This window comes from Trachurus trachurus, assembly GCF_905171665.1.
Source record: "Trachurus trachurus genome assembly, chromosome: 19".
Taxonomy (NCBI): Eukaryota; Metazoa; Chordata; class Actinopteri; order Carangiformes; family Carangidae; genus Trachurus; species Trachurus trachurus.
The window spans coordinates 2,609,208-2,627,274 of NC_139913.1; the positions used below are offsets into that span (position 1 = coordinate 2,609,208).

General features: G+C 40.6%; 1 protein-coding gene across 1 annotated transcript in view; it reads left to right on the forward strand.

The window, feature by feature from the left end:
* Positions 1-17,732, forward strand: part of LOC311003123 (serine protease HTRA1B-like) — a gene marked incomplete at its 5' end in the record, with an annotated part of 28,867 nt that extends 11,135 nt beyond the window's left edge. The window contains 6 exons of the mRNA XM_083994808.1: positions 9,078-9,272; positions 10,410-10,442; positions 10,924-11,179; positions 12,204-12,261; positions 14,886-14,981; positions 17,206-17,732. Of these exons, the coding sequence (XP_083850934.1) occupies positions 9,078-9,272; positions 10,410-10,442; positions 10,924-11,179; positions 12,204-12,261; positions 14,886-14,981; positions 17,206-17,374 (807 nt within the window). The 3' untranslated portion in view covers positions 17,375-17,732. The remainder of the gene's footprint in view (positions 1-9,077; positions 9,273-10,409; positions 10,443-10,923; positions 11,180-12,203; positions 12,262-14,885; positions 14,982-17,205) is intronic.
* Positions 17,733-18,067: the final 335 nt, after the last annotated feature.

An 18,067-nucleotide genomic window follows, 5' to 3' on the forward strand; every position in this document is an offset into this window, starting at 1 on the left:
TTTTAATCTCTTTAAGACCTTTAAAACATAAATGTTAAATAGTTTTGGAGACGTGTAAGTTTTACTTCTGCATTTCTATTGGATCGTAAAATATAATGTGGCGCAGCTTCCATCCTCAGACGAACAGAAATATATTAGGCTATTATCTACAATAATACAGCTCTGGAAAAAATAAAGAGACCAATCCAAAATGTTGTTAATAAATCAGCTTCTCTACGTCGATTCCAGTGTCTATTGAACTCCAACACAAGCACACCTCACTCTACTTGATTATAAATAAATGAAAAAAACACTGCTGCGATTAAAAATTGGGATTATTCCACCAATGTTGATTTCTAAACTCTTCCTAAGTTTAAAAAGTAGTGTTGTGTTGTTTTAAAATGAATATGAACTTGTTTTCTTTGCATTATAAAAGGTCTGAAAACACCAGATTTCTTTTGTTATTTAGACCTGTTGCCATTTTCTGCAAATAAATGCTCTAAATGACAATATTTTTATTTCAAATTTGGGTGAAATCTTGTCAGTAGTTTATAGAATGAAACAAAAGTGTTCATTTTACTCAAACACATAGCTATGAATAGTAAAACCAGAGGAACTGATCATTTTGAAGTGGTCTCTTCATTTTTTCCAGAGCTGTACATGTATATAAAACTCAATGTATTTGGGTCAAACAGAGCTGCAGTGTGTCAGGTCGACAGGTTCAGACCTGCTGATGCCATTTACACAGAAACACAAACATCCTTCCTGACATCTTGAATCTCCATCAGCCAGACGCTGTGGAGCACGAGACGTTCAGGTCAACATGCACTGACACAAAAACACACAAAAAACCAGTGATTGTGATCTTGTTTACAGCCGAGATCTAAATCTTCTTTTTTCTCTCCATGAACTTTGAATTTAAACGGATACGCCAACATTTTTTTTTTACGTGTCTTGCCTCACTCCCGAGTCCATGACCAGCAGATAGACACCATCCTTTCGACTGTGCGTGCAGTAACAAGGGAGATAGAGCCGTATCGCCGTAATTAGCTTAGCTCAAACACTGGAAGTGTATGGGTAGTGTTAGCCTGCCTCCACCTAAAGTCGCTAATTAGCTTAGCTCAAACACTGGAAGTGTATGGGTAGTGTTAGCCTGCCTCCACCTAAAGTCATCAGAGAAACTCTTCAGCAACTCTAAACGGAAACCGGCGGGCCGATCTTCGTCTCAGAGCTGACAAAACTCTCCGGTAAGGCATCTTGAGCGGTCAAATGCCGCTAACGGGACGAGATCGGTCAAAACGGAGGGTTCAAGCAAAGACGGTTTATTTTGGTTCAAGCTAGCTACATCGAGGGTAGGTTAGCTTCCTGTTTCAAAGTAAAAGCACAAATTGTATCGTCATGGTTTTCTGTATGTAAAGGGCAACGGGTGTTTTATTTTGTGAAAGTAACCGGAAGTGCGTTGGTCACAACGGCTAGCTTGAGTAGCGCCGAATTCGTCCGAACAAAATTGTAAACAGCTGGTATTTAGACAAATTAACAACACACTGCTGATCTAAACGGCTACTTTCTCACCTAAACATGTTTGAAATGTGGATAAAGTGATATATTTACAGAGTTTAGAGCTAAAATGAAATCAGCTTCTGACTGCTGATTTCTGCTCAGGTAGGAGGCAGGCTAACACTACCCATACACTTCCAGTGTTTGAGCTAAGCTAATTACGGGCGATACGGCTTTATCTCCCTTGTTACTGCACAAACAGTGGAAAGGATGGTGTCTATCTGCTGGTCACGGACTCGGGAGTGAGGCAAGACACGGAAAAAAAAATGTTGGCGTATCCCTTTAAGGTCAGAAGAGAGGAAACATTTTGTTTCACTTAGTGCCGGTTAAAAATCTCCATGTTGAGTCTTCAGGTTGAACAGTTTTTACTTCTTCATTAAAACAACCAGTGAAGCCACAGAAACATCCTGAGGACTCGGAGAGAACAAAGAAACACCTGAACACACCTGACAGCAGCGCGCACACACACACACACACACACACACACACACACACACACACACACACACACACACACACACACACTCACACTCACATGAGTTTCCTATTTGCGATTAGACACGACACAACACACACAATCAAAGTCTCATGTTTTCTCCAGACTGTTTCTGTTTCTGTTGTTGTTGTTGTTGAAGCTTAATGAGACTCAGACAGGTGTGTCTTAGATCTAAACTTAGATCTCAGACTCTCACACACACACACACACACGCACACACATGACGTGACGCTGCAGGATGTGAGCCGATGTGGGTCGGTCAGACAGAAACCACCTCGGAGCCTCGGGGGAAGAAATTGTGCAGAAATCTGCAAATTGCTCCGAGTTTGTGGTTTGGGAGTTTACATGCACTGAAACCAAGAGGCAGCTGGAGTTCTGCAGGAAGATGAAAAATTACAGCCTCCACCCTCACACACATCCATCCATCCATCCATCCATCCATCCCAGCCCAACACACACACACACATAGACACACTCTCTCTTTGTGTTGTAGCTCAGGTTCAGTCAGAGTTTCGTGGTCTGAACTCTGAAATGAGTTCTGTTTGTTTACAGCCTGGACTTTACAACCACTCCTGCTTCTAATGAAGACACTTTAAAGGGATAGTTCAACATTTTGGCAAATTGGCCCATTGTCATAACCCCTATAGTCATAGTAGCAGTAGGTTCGTTACCTTTAATTGTCGGTGCAAGCTATTTTTAGAACGGCGGAGCAGAGCCGTGAGCTGCTCAGAGCTACGCTACGGAGGCTCATGGGATTTCTTAATTGGTTTCCCTCATCAAACTCATCAAATACACAATCCAACAACTCCACAACGCTCTGGTGGACAAGTTGTGAGCTGCACATTCACCACGCTATGAGATAATAACACAACATTACCACACAGAGTTGTTTTAGAGGTAAATTCATGCAAAACCACTGATGCACGTTGCCTTCAGCGACAGTTTTTCATCAACAGTCTCTGTATTTCCCTCTAACACACAGCGGTGAAGTGTGTTTGTGTTCAGACCTGTAGCTGCACGTTCAGGTGTTTGTTGTTGTTGTTGCTCTCATGGTGTCGTTACTGCAGCAGGTAGAGGATGACAAAGAGTTGGTGACATCACATCATCCCTCCACCTGTATGTGTGTGTGTGTTTGTGTGTCAGTGAGCAGAGTTGAGCTCCTTCCATGACACGTGTCGCTGAGCGGCTTAAAGAAACCGGCTCAGACAGATTTACAGAGAGAGACAGGAGCTGCAGCAGCTTCTGATCCTGAGTTACTCACTCACACTTATAGTGAGAATGAAAACACTGCTGCTGCTGCTGCTGCTGCCAGACAGAGCAGAGAGTCCTCCAGGGTCACACGACCTCTTAGAGATCCACACAGACTCAGATGGAGATGGAGATGTCTGCAGAGGAGACGACAACAAATATAATATGGTGATAAATCACATTTTCACACAAATTAATCGGCTTTGTGCAGAGATCTGATGAAATTCCTCTCCGGTATTGTTTTTCCGTCCACATCTTCCCCTCGGTGAATTACTCAGAGCGCTGGCAGATCTCCTGTTTGTTCAAGCAACGGGGCTGAAAGGTCTGAGTCCGTCTGTCTGCAGGAAAGACGAGAAGACAGAGAGAGAGAGAGAGAGAGAGAGACGGAGAGAAAACAAGAAACCACTGGGAAAACACAACTACTGAACAAAAACATGCAAAAGAAATAAGTCACAGTCAGAATGAACAGATATTACAGCAGATATGAAAACCTGCCTTTAGTTTATTGTCGTTCAACGTGTTAGAAACATGAAGAAATTAAATATGCAACTCAGGTTCAGCAGGTTAAATAACATTTAGAATATAGACTCTTCCTAATTATCAATAATTAGAATAAACTAAAGGAATAAATAGAAGGAGACAGATAATAAAGATCAAACCAAGCAGCAGTGTGACACCCTGAAACTGCACAATAGAAGTTATCAATCATCTGCTCTGGTGCTTTTCCTGTTAATTATTGATTAAATCCAAATATTCATCTTTGATAAGTCATTATATGTTATTAGACACTGCTTTATTAGCTCACTAACATGTACATGTAGTGTAGGAAACCAGGTTGATACATCAGTCGTTACCTGCAGCACATCTGCAGATCTGAGAACAGTTTTCATCGCCTGGAGTTTTTCCAGATGTGACTTTTCATCTGCATCATGTAGAAGAAGTAGAGACCTCGACACCGTGATGGAGAATTCATTAAAACAAAACTGTCTTTTCCAACCAAACACCACAGCTTGGGTCTGACCTCAGGAACATTTACAACGTTTTGCTTCGTTAAAGTAAAGACAGAGAGGAGGAAGACGTAACAAAGAGATAATGAGAAGGAGAAGCACCAGAGCACGACTCGGCCCTCTTCGTGTTGTTGTGGAGTTTGTGTTTTGGTTGTTGTTGTTGTTGTGCGTGACTCTTAAATTACCAGCGAAGCCCCTCGGCCCTGTGATCTCAGCGCAGACAAAGAGCAAAGAGCCGTGATCCTGGAGAATGATGGTGATTTAGTGAGTCGGTCGGAGAAGCTTCATGTTGAACTGACGGAGGAAAACTCATGAATGAGTCCAATTGTGTGTGTGTGGTTCGACCTCATTAGAATAACTTCTGCAATTTCCAGCTGAGGTTTATTATATAAGTTCTGTTAATTCCCATATTGATTAGCCTGTATATCACTGTACAGGAGATAAAGGCCAATTCTAAACAATAGTATAAATAGATTCATTTTACATTAAGTGCAATTTGCACGTTGAATATTGTGTAAAATAGAAATAAATGACATCATTTTGATATTTTTTCATCATAATAAGACTTGAATATCTGATTGGACAACATTCATATTATATTATCATTACTAATACAGGCCTATCATCACAATACAAGTAAAGTAAAAGTTGTTAAATGAGAAGAAAAAGAAAAAAGTGCAGGCACTCAGGTTTATTTTAGGGGGTACACAGTTTAAAAAAACTTTTTTCAACTGTACCCCCTAAAATAAAAGGGTTTTTAACTTTTGTGCCTGCACTTTTTTCTTTTTGATCTGTTACCCTTTGCAAGAGCACCGGTGGTTTGAGGGACACCAGCAGCGCTCCTGTGATCCTGTTGTTTGTGTTAAATGATAATGTTGGATTAAAACACAGATGCATAAATATTTAGGAGTAAATGTTGGTCAATTTCAGACAGTTTTAAAATAATAGTTTCCAGTTAAGTCGTTACATAACTTAAATTATTCAAAAACGAAGACGACAGCAGCAGCAGCAGCAACGTCCCCCTCGGGTTGATTGATTCCTGCTGACATCAGCTGAACACGCAGAAATCTGAACCTTGCACACATCGACTTCCATATGATAATATATGTATGAAGAGTGAACTATAACGTTTCAGATGCTGCACAGATGAGTTTTTGTGCAGAACTATAAACTTGATTCACGTCCGTGCAGAGTTAAATCTGAGTTTGTGTCGGTGCCGTGAGGCTGCAGAGGGCGTGCACTTTAATCTCCAATTCCACATTTTATTTTGCTTTGTCATGAGTTATGAGTCATGGAGACCGCAGGACACATACAATAACACACTTTCTCTCTCACACACACACAGATTATTGATGTATTAATGCTCAGCTCCACAGGCCTGGGTGTTGGGTGTTGGGTGTTGGGTGTTGGTCGTGTACGGATGAGGAGGAACATACCTGTGGTTTCAGTCCGACTCTTTGTGCACGTCAATCACATGAAGTTTGATCTTCATCGCTGCTTGTCTGGAGATGTCTTCATCACTCCACAGCTGCCCCCCCCCACCCCCCTCCCACCCCACCCCGAGGCATCCATTTCTCATGTGTCATTCATCCTTTATTCTCCCTCTCCCTCCTCCTCCTCTTCACCTCTTTCTTCCTAAACTTGAACCAAAAGTGGGTCAGAGTCCTCAGGCAGACTTACCTAACAGAGGAAATGGGCAACACATGTGTCTGTCATCAGCAGGGAAACAAGATGCACACACACACGCACACACACACACACACATACAGTGACAGACAAACAGACGCTTGTCATGCTCACTGGAGTGTGGCGTTGATGGAAGTTGTGTCCTGACATGGCGGCTGCTGCTGCACTGCAAAAATTCAAAATCTTACCAAGAATATTTGTCTTATTTCTAGTCAAAATAAATCTAATTACACTTAAAATAAGACTCATCACATTTAAAAAGCAGCTTGTTTTTAGACACTTTTTAAAAAACTTTTTTCAAGCAAATTTTCCACTTTAAATAAGTAGAAAAATCTGACAGTGGAGCAAGTTTTTCTTTCTTATTACAAGCACAAAAATGTTTGCTTTCACTGGCAGATTTTTCTACTTATTTCAATTGAAAATTAGTTTGAAACAAGTGAAAATGATCTAAAAACAAGTTGGTTTTTAGGTGATGAGTCTTATTTTAAGTGGAAAGAGATTAGTTTTGACTAGAAATGAGACATTTTGACAAGAAATAAGACAAATATTCTTGGAAAGGCTTTGAGTTTTTGCAGTGTGCTGCTGCTGCTGCTGTTAAAGCTGCTGCTATACGTATGTCTCAGTTTTTCTGTTCCACGTCACATCTGGGCTGAAGTAGGTTAGTAGGACAAGGCGCAGCGGGCCAGCTCACGCGGTTCACGGAGGGTCGGCCAATCGGCAAACACTGTCGGTCGGCTGAGGGCTGCAGCCAAAGCCAAAAAAGCGTCTCAAGATCGTCGTGGATGCAGCGATGCTGACAGAGCTGCAGACGTCAGCTCGCTCAGTCGGTCGTGCAGCAGCTTTGTTCCCGGTATGTGTCAAGTCACTGGGCAGCGTTTGTCTGTAAAACTGTCGACAGGGAGTTTTTAAACCGCACACGCACACAAGAGCTGCAGCCAGAGAAGTTGTGTTTCCAGCTTGTGAATCACAACCACACAAAGTTTATTTGATTGATTTGATGATGCACAAGTGTCTTCAATAGAAACTGGAGTAAGAAGGACAGTTGGATGCATCCATCCAGGTTTTGGTGCCTGCACAACCTCACTCCACCGTTCTGGTTCAACCTCGCTGATTCAATCATCCAGTGTTTAAAGAAGCAAGACTTCCTGTTTGTAAATGAAAAGCTGGGGCCCCGGGGATGAGCCCTGTGGAGCCCCGGGCTGCACCTTTCAGATAAAACCCTTCAGATAGGATGCAAACATCTTTTAGGATGCAGAGGAAACTCGAAAATGGAACTGAATGGTCGATGTTTTAGGTTTAACATCTTAGAAACTGAACCACATCCTCTGTGTGTGTGTGTGAAGCTGTGGTCACTCAGGCAACAAATTTGTAAAATCAAATATTATGATCCAGTTAATCAGAAGTGCTGTGATCCAAAAACACACAAACAACAACGAAAAATAAAAGAAACGTGTCGTGTTTTCACAAACCGATCTGCTGCGACTCGTTCTGGATTTTTATTTTACTTCTTTTCCAATCTCAGTGATTTGTCCAGACCAGAAAATAACATCACACTCTGCTGTAATGGCACATGGGTCCCATTAATCTCTTTTTTCTTTTTCCTTTTTTTTTCTTCTTTTTTGCACATTTACACAAAGACAGTCTGGCAGAGAGGGATTAAGAAAGTGCTTCAACGACGGCCAAGGCAGCGCTAGAGGCTGAGAAAGCTGCCAGCTGACCACATGTTCAACGATGTGATGGGAAAAGATGAGAAAGCTACAAGTGGGAATAGAAAATAGACAACATCCGACTTTTATTGAGGCATTTTTGGGGGATTTTTATGACATTTTTATGATAAAATGAAATGAGGAGGAGAGAGCGATGAAGGAGAGGTGGATTCAGTCAGGTATAAGTCTTCAAAGACGGTTAAACAACGAGTCGCCTTGATTCACTTTGTTTTTCATTTCATACATGGAAAGGTTGTGTTGTGTTATGTGGTTGTGTGTCGTGTTGTGTCTGTTTGTGTTTGTGTGTGTGTGTGGTCGTTGTGACATGTTGTTGGGTCCCAGAGGAAACGAGGCCTCGGGTCCAGACTGAGCTGAGTCAGCTCTCCACAGGAAAACCAACGTCTGTGTCCAGAGAAGAACACACTGTTCACCTGCTCATCATCTGTTTACCTGTTTACCTGTGTGTGTCTGTGTGTGTGTGTGTCCTGCCAACTGTCACGTAACCATCAGTTAAAGGGGACATATTATGGAACAAATATATATTTTTGAAGGCTATTTAATTTGGGTGTTTGTTTTGCCTTCTGGCCCCAAAATGTGAGAATTGACAAATAAATCGGTCATTTTCAGGTTCCTGAGGTTGAAATCCATGTGGTTTTATCAGCTGTTCCCTCAGTTGTCTGACAATCATGTCATTAGTTTTCGAATTTGCATAATACCGCCCTGACCTGTGAGTATTTAAAGGGACAGACACTGAAACCTGCTGTTCTGAACAGAGAGAGCTTTTGACCGAAGCATGTCACAGATATGACTTTAAAGGAGACATATTCTGCCCCTTTTCCACAAATAGTTTAAAAAAAAATAGTCCCCAGGTGTCTTAAAGACTTGTCTGTGACAAGCTTTGGTCAAAATACCCCAAGGATCAAACATCACAGCTCTTTTCATCCTCTCTACACAGCCCTGTTCAGAACGGCTGGTTTCAGTGCCTGTCCCTTTAAATGCAAATGAGCCACTGCTTGCCCCGCCCCTTCTACCTGTACTCACAATTAGGGGTGGGGTTATGCAAATTCAAATCCTAGTTACATCACTAGAAGACAACTGAGGGAACAGCTCGTAAAACCACATTGATTTCAACCTAGGGAGCCTGAAAACTACAGATTTTTTTGTCAATTCTCACATTTTGGGGCTTTAAGGCAAAACAAACACCCAGATATATGTTAAAGAGCCTTCAAAAAGTGATATTTAAATAATATGTCCCCTTTAAGACACCTGGGAACTTTTTTAACTCGTGGAAAAGGGGCAGAATATGTCTCCTTTAAAACTTTATCTATTCAATTTTTAACTTTGTGATCCTACATCTCCTCTTCATCCATGTCTCTCCTCCTCCTCCTCCTCCTGCAGATGAAGCTGCCGGTGCTGCTGCTGGGCCGCTCGGCCAGCCTGCGGCCCGGTGAGTTCGTGGTCGCCATCGGCAGCCCGTTCTCGCTGCAGAACACCGTCACCACCGGCATCGTCAGCACCACCCAGCGGGGCGGCAAGGAGCTGGGCCTCCGCAACTCCGACATGGACTACATCCAGACGGACGCCATCATCAACGTGAGTGGAGAAAACCCAAACCCAACGTGACGTGAAGCGTGTGCTCATGCACTGCAAAAGCTCAAAATCTTTCCAAGAATATTTGTCTTATTTCTTGTCAAAATGTCTCATTTCTAATCTAAACTAATCTCTTTTCACTCAAAATAAGACTCATCACCTAAAAATGAACTTGTTTTTAGATCATTTTCACTTGTTTCAAACTAATTTTCACTTGAAATAAGTAGAAAAATCTGCCAGTCAAAGCAAGTTTTTTGTGCTTGTAATAAGAAAGAAAAACTTGCTCCACTATCAGATTTTTCTACTTATTTCAAGTAAAAATATGCTTGAAAGAAGTAAAAAGTGTCTAAAAACAAGCTACTTTTTATGTGATGAGTCTTATTTTAAGTAGAATGAGATTTGTTTTGACTAGAAATTAAATTTTGACTAGAAATAAGACAAATATTCTTGGTAAGATATGAGTTTTTGCAGTGTGGCGACCATGTGTGTGTGTTTGGTTTGTAGACGTTTGATGCATGACGAGGTTGTTCAGTGTCAGATCCACTGATTCCTCTGTTTTATGATCACTGGCTCGATATTAAAGTAAAACTAAAAGCCTGAAGCGACATGAAGGATAAATCTGAACTGATCGAGTCAGTGAGTCAAAGTTCACTTCAGGAATTCCTCAGATCAGACTAAGTGTCAGTCTTCATCATTTCACTGCAAAAATTCATCTTACCAAGAATGTTTGTCTTATTTCTAGTCAAAATAAATCAAATTCTACTTAAAATAAGACTCATCACATTAAAAAGTATTTGTTTTTAGACACCTTTTACTTTTTTCAAGCTAATTTTCCACTTTAAATAAGTAGAAAAATCTGATAGTGGAGCAAGTTTTTCTTCCTTATTACACAAAAGCACAAAAAACTTGCTTTCACTGGCAGATTTTTCTACTTATTTCAATTGAAAATTAGTTTGAAACAAGTGAAAATTATCTAAAAACAAGTTAATTTTTAGGTGATGAGTCTTATTTTAAGTGGAAAGAGATTAGTTTTGACTAAAATTTAGACATTTTGACAAGAAATAAGACAAATATTCTTGGAAAGATTTTGTTCTTTTCTTTTGCTCTTACCTTCTGTGTTTTCTTGTTTGTTTCTTGCAGTACGGCAACTCAGGAGGACCACTAGTCAACCTGGTGAGTGGAGGACAACCATATTATTTATAAATTTACCGTATTTTTTTTTCATCTTTTGTTTGAGCAGCTGAAGTTTAACGTTGTGTAAGAAACAATAAAGTCGCCATCGCCCCGAGATTCAAGATGATTTAATTGTTACATAAAGTCTCTATCAGAAGCTTCGGCCTCTCCGGACTGGGACCTCGTCCATATGTTGCGAAAACACAGATATACGTAATCGCATATAAACAAAACAGCAAAGCTCATAAAGTCCTTATTAGGAAAGGTAAATAAAGAGCTGAGGTAACGCTTGGCGAGCGCGGCGCGGCCACAGCTGACTGTGATTATGTTGTTTTCAGCCAAACGAAGAACAATGTGGCGTCAGAAACACGTTTAACAAGCTTCATGTGGAAATTTGACTTTTACTGTGGGGAATCTGAAGAATGATGGCAAATTAACAGATGCATGTGTGTGTGTGTGTGTGTGTGTGTGTGTTGTACAGGATGGAGAAGTGATTGGCATCAACACACTGAAGGTCACAGCAGGAATCTCCTTCGCCATCCCGTCCGATAAGATCAGAGAGTTCCTGGCAGAGTCACACGACCGACAGACCAAAGGTTCGCAGCAGCAGCAGCAGCAGCAGCAGCAGCAGCAGCTTCACCCTCTGTTCCTGCAGAAGTTATCAGGTTTACAGAGACAGAGACAGAGACAGAGAGTGAGGAGGACGAGGAGGAGGAGGAGGACAGAGAGCGATGAAGGTCTTAGATGGCGTCTATCACTTTTACAATATTGTAATTTTTCAAGAAAACCAAGAAACACTTTGTTCAGTTGGACTACACTGCAAAAATTCAAAATCTTACCAAGAATATTTGTCTTATTTCTAGTCAAAATGTCATTTCTAGTCAAAATAAATCTAATTCTACTTAAAATAAGACTCATCACATTAAAAAGCAGCTTGTTTTTAGACACTTTTTACTTCTTTCAAGCAGATTTTCCACTTTAAGTAAGTAGAAAAACCTGATAGTGGAGCACGTTTTTCTTTCTTATTACAAGCACAAAAAACTTGCTTTCACTGGCAGATTTTTCTACTTATTTCAATTGAAAATTAGTTTAAAACAAGTGAAAATGATCTAAAAACAAGTTCATTTTTAGGTGATGAGTCTTATTTTAAGAGGAAAGAGATTAGTTTTGACTAGAAATGAGACATTTTGACAAGAAAGAAGACAAAAATTCTTTGAAAGATTTTGAGTTTTTGCAGTGTAGGTAATTGTTTGTATATAATAACATTATTAGTGCAGTACAAGCAGCAGAAATACATGCTGACATTAACATGAACTTGCATGAGAGGAGAAAACACCAACTAACCTAAACCGGTCGGTACAGTTACAGTTACAGTAGGGGAGTGACGGCAGTAAATGGTGTCGTGCTGCAGCAGCTAGTATAACAGTCCATTACAGAGCAGAGCAGTAAATCCACTTTCTCCCACTGAGCCAAAAAAATTCTATTAAAAGCATGTGTGTTTTTATTGGTGTGGATTATCACTCAGCCATTAGAGTCTGGAGGTTTCCACTTTACCTGTACATGAGCATGAGCAGAGGCAGAACCAGAACAGAGACTGAGCGTCCTCAGACCGGTGCTTTATAACATTCAGTCTGAACTGTCATTACATTAATTTGAATTGACAGCATCTGTTTTGATAAATACAAATCTAAGGTAAAAAGAGGAAGGAAAATATTCAAAATCATCTAATCCATCATCATCGTGTTTCATTTTGTCCTGCAGGTAAAACTTCCCAGAAGAAAAAATACATCGGTGTCCGGATGATGAGTCTCACTGCCACGTAAGTTCCTGTTTCAGACGTTTAAAGTCCCAGTGTGTAACTTATTTGGCTTTTTTTTTATAGCAAAAATCAAACCTGTCTTTCATAAATACGTATTTCACTGAAGGTGAATCACAGCTGCATACAAATGAAAGCTTTCTGGTTCCTTAGAATGAGTTGTTACAAGTAGTTACAAATACATAAGTGGGCGACGCACCGAACCGAGGTGGCCATGTTGCATCGTGACCGTAGGTAACCACGGAAACGGCCTGTTAAAACTGTCACCACTGTGTAGTGTGAGGAAGGACGGAGGCACTGGTGTTGCATTCAGGTGCAGTCAGGCAGACGGCCGTCGGCGGCAAACCAACCGGATGTCATTTTACTGCACCAGAGAAAGACGGTAAAACAATACGACATCACCATGACAACATGTTGTCACGCCTGTACACTGCAAAAGCTCAAAATCTTTCCAAGAATATTTGTCTTATTTCTTGTCAAAATGTCTAATTTCTAGACTAAACTAATCTCTTTTCACTCAAAATAAGACTCATCACCTAAAAATTAACTTGTTTTTAGATCATTTTCACTTGTTTCAAACAAATTTTCACTTGAAATAAGTAGAAAAATCTGCCAGTGAAAGCAAGTTTTTTGTGCTTGTTCAAAGAAAGAAAAACTTGCTCCACTATCAGATTTTTCTACTTATTTCAAGTAAAAATATGCTTGAAAAAAGTAAAAAGTGTCTAAAAACAAGCTGCTTTTAATGTGATGAGTCTTATTTTAAGTAGAATGAGATTTGTTTTGACTAGAAATTAAATTTTGACTAGAAATAAGACAAATATTCTTGGTAAGATGTTGAGTTTTTGCAGTGTATTGTTTTGCCTCGTGCTGGTGGACCACTTGTTTACATAGACGCTTGTTTATCCTGTTACATGCAGCGTCTGTTGTCTGTCTGACGTCTGCCCGATTTCACCTGAATGCAACATCAAGAACACGTTCAGATATGGGGGTAATTCCTACACATTATACCTTTAATGTTGACATTCACAGAAACAGCAGGAGATAGGGCCGGTAACTGATCTGGGAGCAGCTCAGAGGCTGTATATGTAGATGTGATGATAAAGCAGCAGCAGCGTTGGCCTCCCCAGGTCCCCGAGACGGGACTTTCTCAATCCTCACCGCTCTCATACTTCACATGGGTGGTGATCGTATCGCAGCAGTGAGCTCAGCCTCAGACACCTGCTGCCAAATGACCAGTTTGAGCAGGAATGCGAAGCGTCCGTCGCCTACAGGTCAGAGTCGCACCCACTCTGTGAGTCGCAGTCGGGAAACGCCTCGAAAAAAACACCAAAACAACACAATTTATGAAAAGCTCATAAAGTTGAAGCGTTGCACAACTTCTTAGATTGTACATGTTGTTTCTCAGGATGTTGCTGCTCTAAACTGGGTGATAGGTGCAGTAAGAGTAGCCTAAGAGTACATTTCTTATTTTTCACATTGATGAATGACTCTAATTGTTTCTAAATGAATGTAAGGAGCTTTTAACTCTTGTTAGTGAGAATGAACTCTTTGAAAGCAGCTGCACTGATGTGCTGCTTTTAGGGGTTAGGGTTTCCTTCTTTGACAAACACAGCTTGTGTCCAATAGGATTTTAGAAAAAGACCTGAAAGTAACGAGTACTTTTCAGCCTTCCTAGAAATTAACTAGAGTAAAAGTAAAAAATATTTGTCTTGGAAATGTATTCAAGTAAGAGTAATAAGTACCAAAGAAATCATTTACCTGATGAATATGGATTTATTTTTACATCTTGGAGAGTCAGTTTTTTTTATTTCTCAGTTGTTAGAGGAACGAGTTACTGAGTGTTTTTGGTGAATAATATTGTATATTTGCTCAGATTAATTTCTACAAAGGTTCAAAAAGAGTTGTCATGTCAAAGTTTCTGATGAAAAACAGTTCAACCACAAGAGAAGAAACAGAAAAGACGACATTTCTTCACATGTTCCAGGTTATAACTTGGTGATTGACAGCTCTGCACTGCAAAAACTCAAAATCTTACCAAGAATATTTGTCTTATTTCTAGTCAAAATCTCTAATTTCTAGTCAAAACAAATCTCATTATACTTAAAATGAGACTCATCACATTAAAAGCAGTTGGTTTTTAGTCACTTTTACTTCTTTCAAGCAGATTTTCACTTGAAATAAGTAGAAAAATCTGATAGTGGAGCAAGTTTTTCTTTCTTTGAAGAAGCACAAAAAACTTGCTTTCACTGGCAGATTTTTCTACTTATTTCAAGTGAAGATTAGTTTGAAACAAGTGAAAATGATCTAAAAACAAGTTCATTTTTAGGTGATGAGTCTTATTTTAAGTGGAAAGAGATTAGTTTTGACTAGAAATTAGACATTTTGACAAGAAATAGGACAAATATTCTTGGAAAGATTTTGAGTTTTTGCAGTGTGGTCATCGCTGTAATGTTTTTCAGCGTCCAACCCTCAGATCTCAGGAGACGACGGTTTCTATTCGACCACACAACGACGATGTTTTTTTGCGTGATGAAATAGAGAGTTAGTCCCGATCAGGACCAGTTAGCATCAGACTGGTGTCCTGCTGCACTTAAAGCTTCATGTTTTGGCTCTTTGTCTCCCCTCAGGCTGGCGAAGGAGCTGAAGGAGCGGCAGTCAGACTTCCCGGACGTCACCTCGGGGGCGTACGTCATTGAGGTCATCAGCCGAACTCCAGCGGAGGCGTGAGTGTCTCTCTTGTGTTGCGTTGTTGTTGCACTGTCAAAACAAACAAGCTCCAAAAACACCTCATCTCTGGAGGAGGACTCGTCGTAGGTTTGCATTAATCATGACGAGAAATGTGGTTGAGTTTCATGCAAAGTGGCAGATTTCTCACACTCGGTAATGAAGCTTGTCACATGGGGATTTGCTTGCACTGCAAAAACTCAAAATCTTACCAAGAATATTTGTCTTATTTCTAGTCAAAACGTATCTCATTCTCTTTCCACTTAAAATCAGACTCATCACATTAAAAAGTAGCTTGTTATAAGTAGAAAAATCTGATAGTGGAGCTATGGTAGTTTTTCTTTCTTATTACAAGCACATAAAACTTGCTTTCACTGGCAGATTTTTCTACTTATTTCAATTGAAAATTAGTTTGAAACAATTGAAAATGATCTAAAAACAAGAAAAAATTTTAGGTGATGAGTCTTATTTTAAGTGGAAAGAGATTAGTTTTGACTAAAATTGAGACATTTTGACAAGAAATAAGACAAATATTCTTGGAAAGATTTTGAGTTTTTGCAGTGTGTAAACTCACTCTGGCAGAATATCATTTTTTATTTTTTTTTTATTCCTCGGAAAGTTTTGAGGCGTCCACATGAAGAAAAAAAACCTGTTGAAAGCGACCCGCAGCGTTTCCACCTGAGAAAACAGAAGGTCGAGTCTGTTTTCCTGTTGTCTGGTGGGTTTATGAGCAACACAGGCCGGACTCAGGTCGAGCGTCTGATCTCGCTGAAGAGACGTTTATTAGATCTGAACTTCAGGCTGCAGGATGTGGAAAGTTCACCTCAGGTATTAAAGCTGCTGTTTTTGCGCCAACGTTGGCACCGGCGGAGGCAGAGTCTCAGAGTGTTTCCTACCCAGACTGCCCAGAGGGAGGGCACGCTGCCTCACAGTCCTGCTGGTCATTGAATGCATCACCTCAGAGAGTGAAACAGGAGACCATGAGAGGTTCAAGTCCTGAGCTGACAGGAAACATTCATGACCTGACCACTTTATTTGTTTATTTAGTCAGGACAATGCATATTAATGGATAGTGAGTGCTAGAGTACCCACAGTAAATACACCGGATTTAGCACATGTGCTAAATTACATCCGTAGTCCCCAAAACAATACAACAATTAACATAAAAAGTCCATAAAGATGGAGGACCAGTAGATAACAGAAAGGGACAGTTCAACATTTTGGCAAATTGGCCCATTGCCATAATCCCTATAGTCATAGCAGTAGGTTCGTTACCTTTAATTGTCGGTGCAAGCTATTTTTAGAACGGCGGAGCAGAGCCGTGAGCTGCTCAGAGCTACGCTACGTTTCCCTCATCAAATACACAATCCAACAACTCCACAACGCTCTGGTGGACAAGTTGTGAGCTGCACATTCACCACGCTATGAGATAATAACACAACGTTACCAGACAGAGTTGTTTTAGAGGGAAATACAGAGACTATTAATGAAAAACTGTCCCTGAAGGCAACGCGCACCAGTGGTTTTGCATGAATTTCCTTCTAAAACAACTCTGTGTGGTAACGTTGTGTTATTATCTCATAGTGTGGTGAATGCAGGTCACAACTTGTCCACCAGAGCGTTGTGGAGTTGTTGGATTGTGTATTTGATGAGTTTGATGAGGGAAACCAAGAAATCCCATAATGAGCCTCTGTAGCGTAGCTCTGAGCAGCTCACGGCTCTGCTCCGCCGTTCTAAAAACAGCTTGCACCGACAATTAAAGGTAACGAACCTACTGCTATGACTATAGGGATTAAATGGCAATGGGCCAATTTGCCAAAAATGTTGAACTATCCCTTTTAAAGACAAAGGCTGCTACCTTTAGCTTTAGGCTCAAACTGTTTGCATGGAGGACCATGGGTAGCAGTGATGCTACCAGGGTAGATGTGCAGGCTCATTAGCGTTAACACAGGATTTATATTTCAGGGGAGAGATGTAAAAATTCAAGAGACTATTTTAATTGGACACAAAATTTAGGAACGCCCTTGAGTGCAGGATGAGTCATCGAACGTCTGAAATCGTTTTACAGGAAGAGAAAAAACATCGGTTTTAATGTAAAAATACTATCTGACTTGAATTTGGCAAAAATCAACAGATGAATGAAGAATTAACATGTGGAAAAAGCAGTTTTCATTTCATGAGGTCTTCCATTAACCGTCACTCGTCTCTCTCTCCGCCCCTCAGAGCCGGCCTGCAGGAGAGCGACGTCATCATCAGCATCAACAACGAACCGGTGACCTCGGCCAGCGACGTCAGCGCCGCCATCAAGCGGGACGCGTCGCTGCGGACGGTGGTGAGGCGAGGCAACGAGGACGTCATGCTCACCATCGTCCCCGAGGAGATCGACCCTTGACCCCACCGACTGACTGAGCAACCGACTAAACCAAACAACCAACAAACCAACCAACCAATCTTGAGCTGGCTCTCAGTGTTTTTCAGCCAATCATGAACTCTTTGAAAAACCAAGCAGGGCCACACCTACTGCGTTTAAAGAAGAAGAGAGTTTCAGACTTCTCCTCCTTCTTCTCACATTCGTTTTTATCTTTTCGTCTAATTCCTCCATCTTCTCTCCATCGTCCTCCATGACCTTCTTTGTATTCTACTAACACAGTTACTGCAGGTTACCGTAGTTTTGTTGTTGTTGTATGTTCTTGATGGAATATTTTTTAATAGTGTTTTTTTGTCTTTGTGTGTTTGATGACAATTTTTCAAAAAAGGGAATAAAATTATTTTTAAAAAAGTTTTGTTTTTATGAACAGAGTTGACTGACATTTTTGGGGAGGAGGGAGCCACAGTTTGAACTGTTTCTTAATAAAATCCACAAGTTGCAGGGAGGAGTTCCTCAGGGCGTCGTCTTAGATCCCCTGAGCTTTTGAAGACACTTGAAGTTTTTCTTTGCATATCTTTATGAAGTCAGACAACTTCTCTAAAATGAATCGGGCGATGGAGTGGACGACCCACAGCTAAACTCTGTGGTTGTACTGAGGATAAAGTAGAAGCAGGATCAAGGTTTTTTGGCCACTAGATGACAATTTTTCCCAAAAAT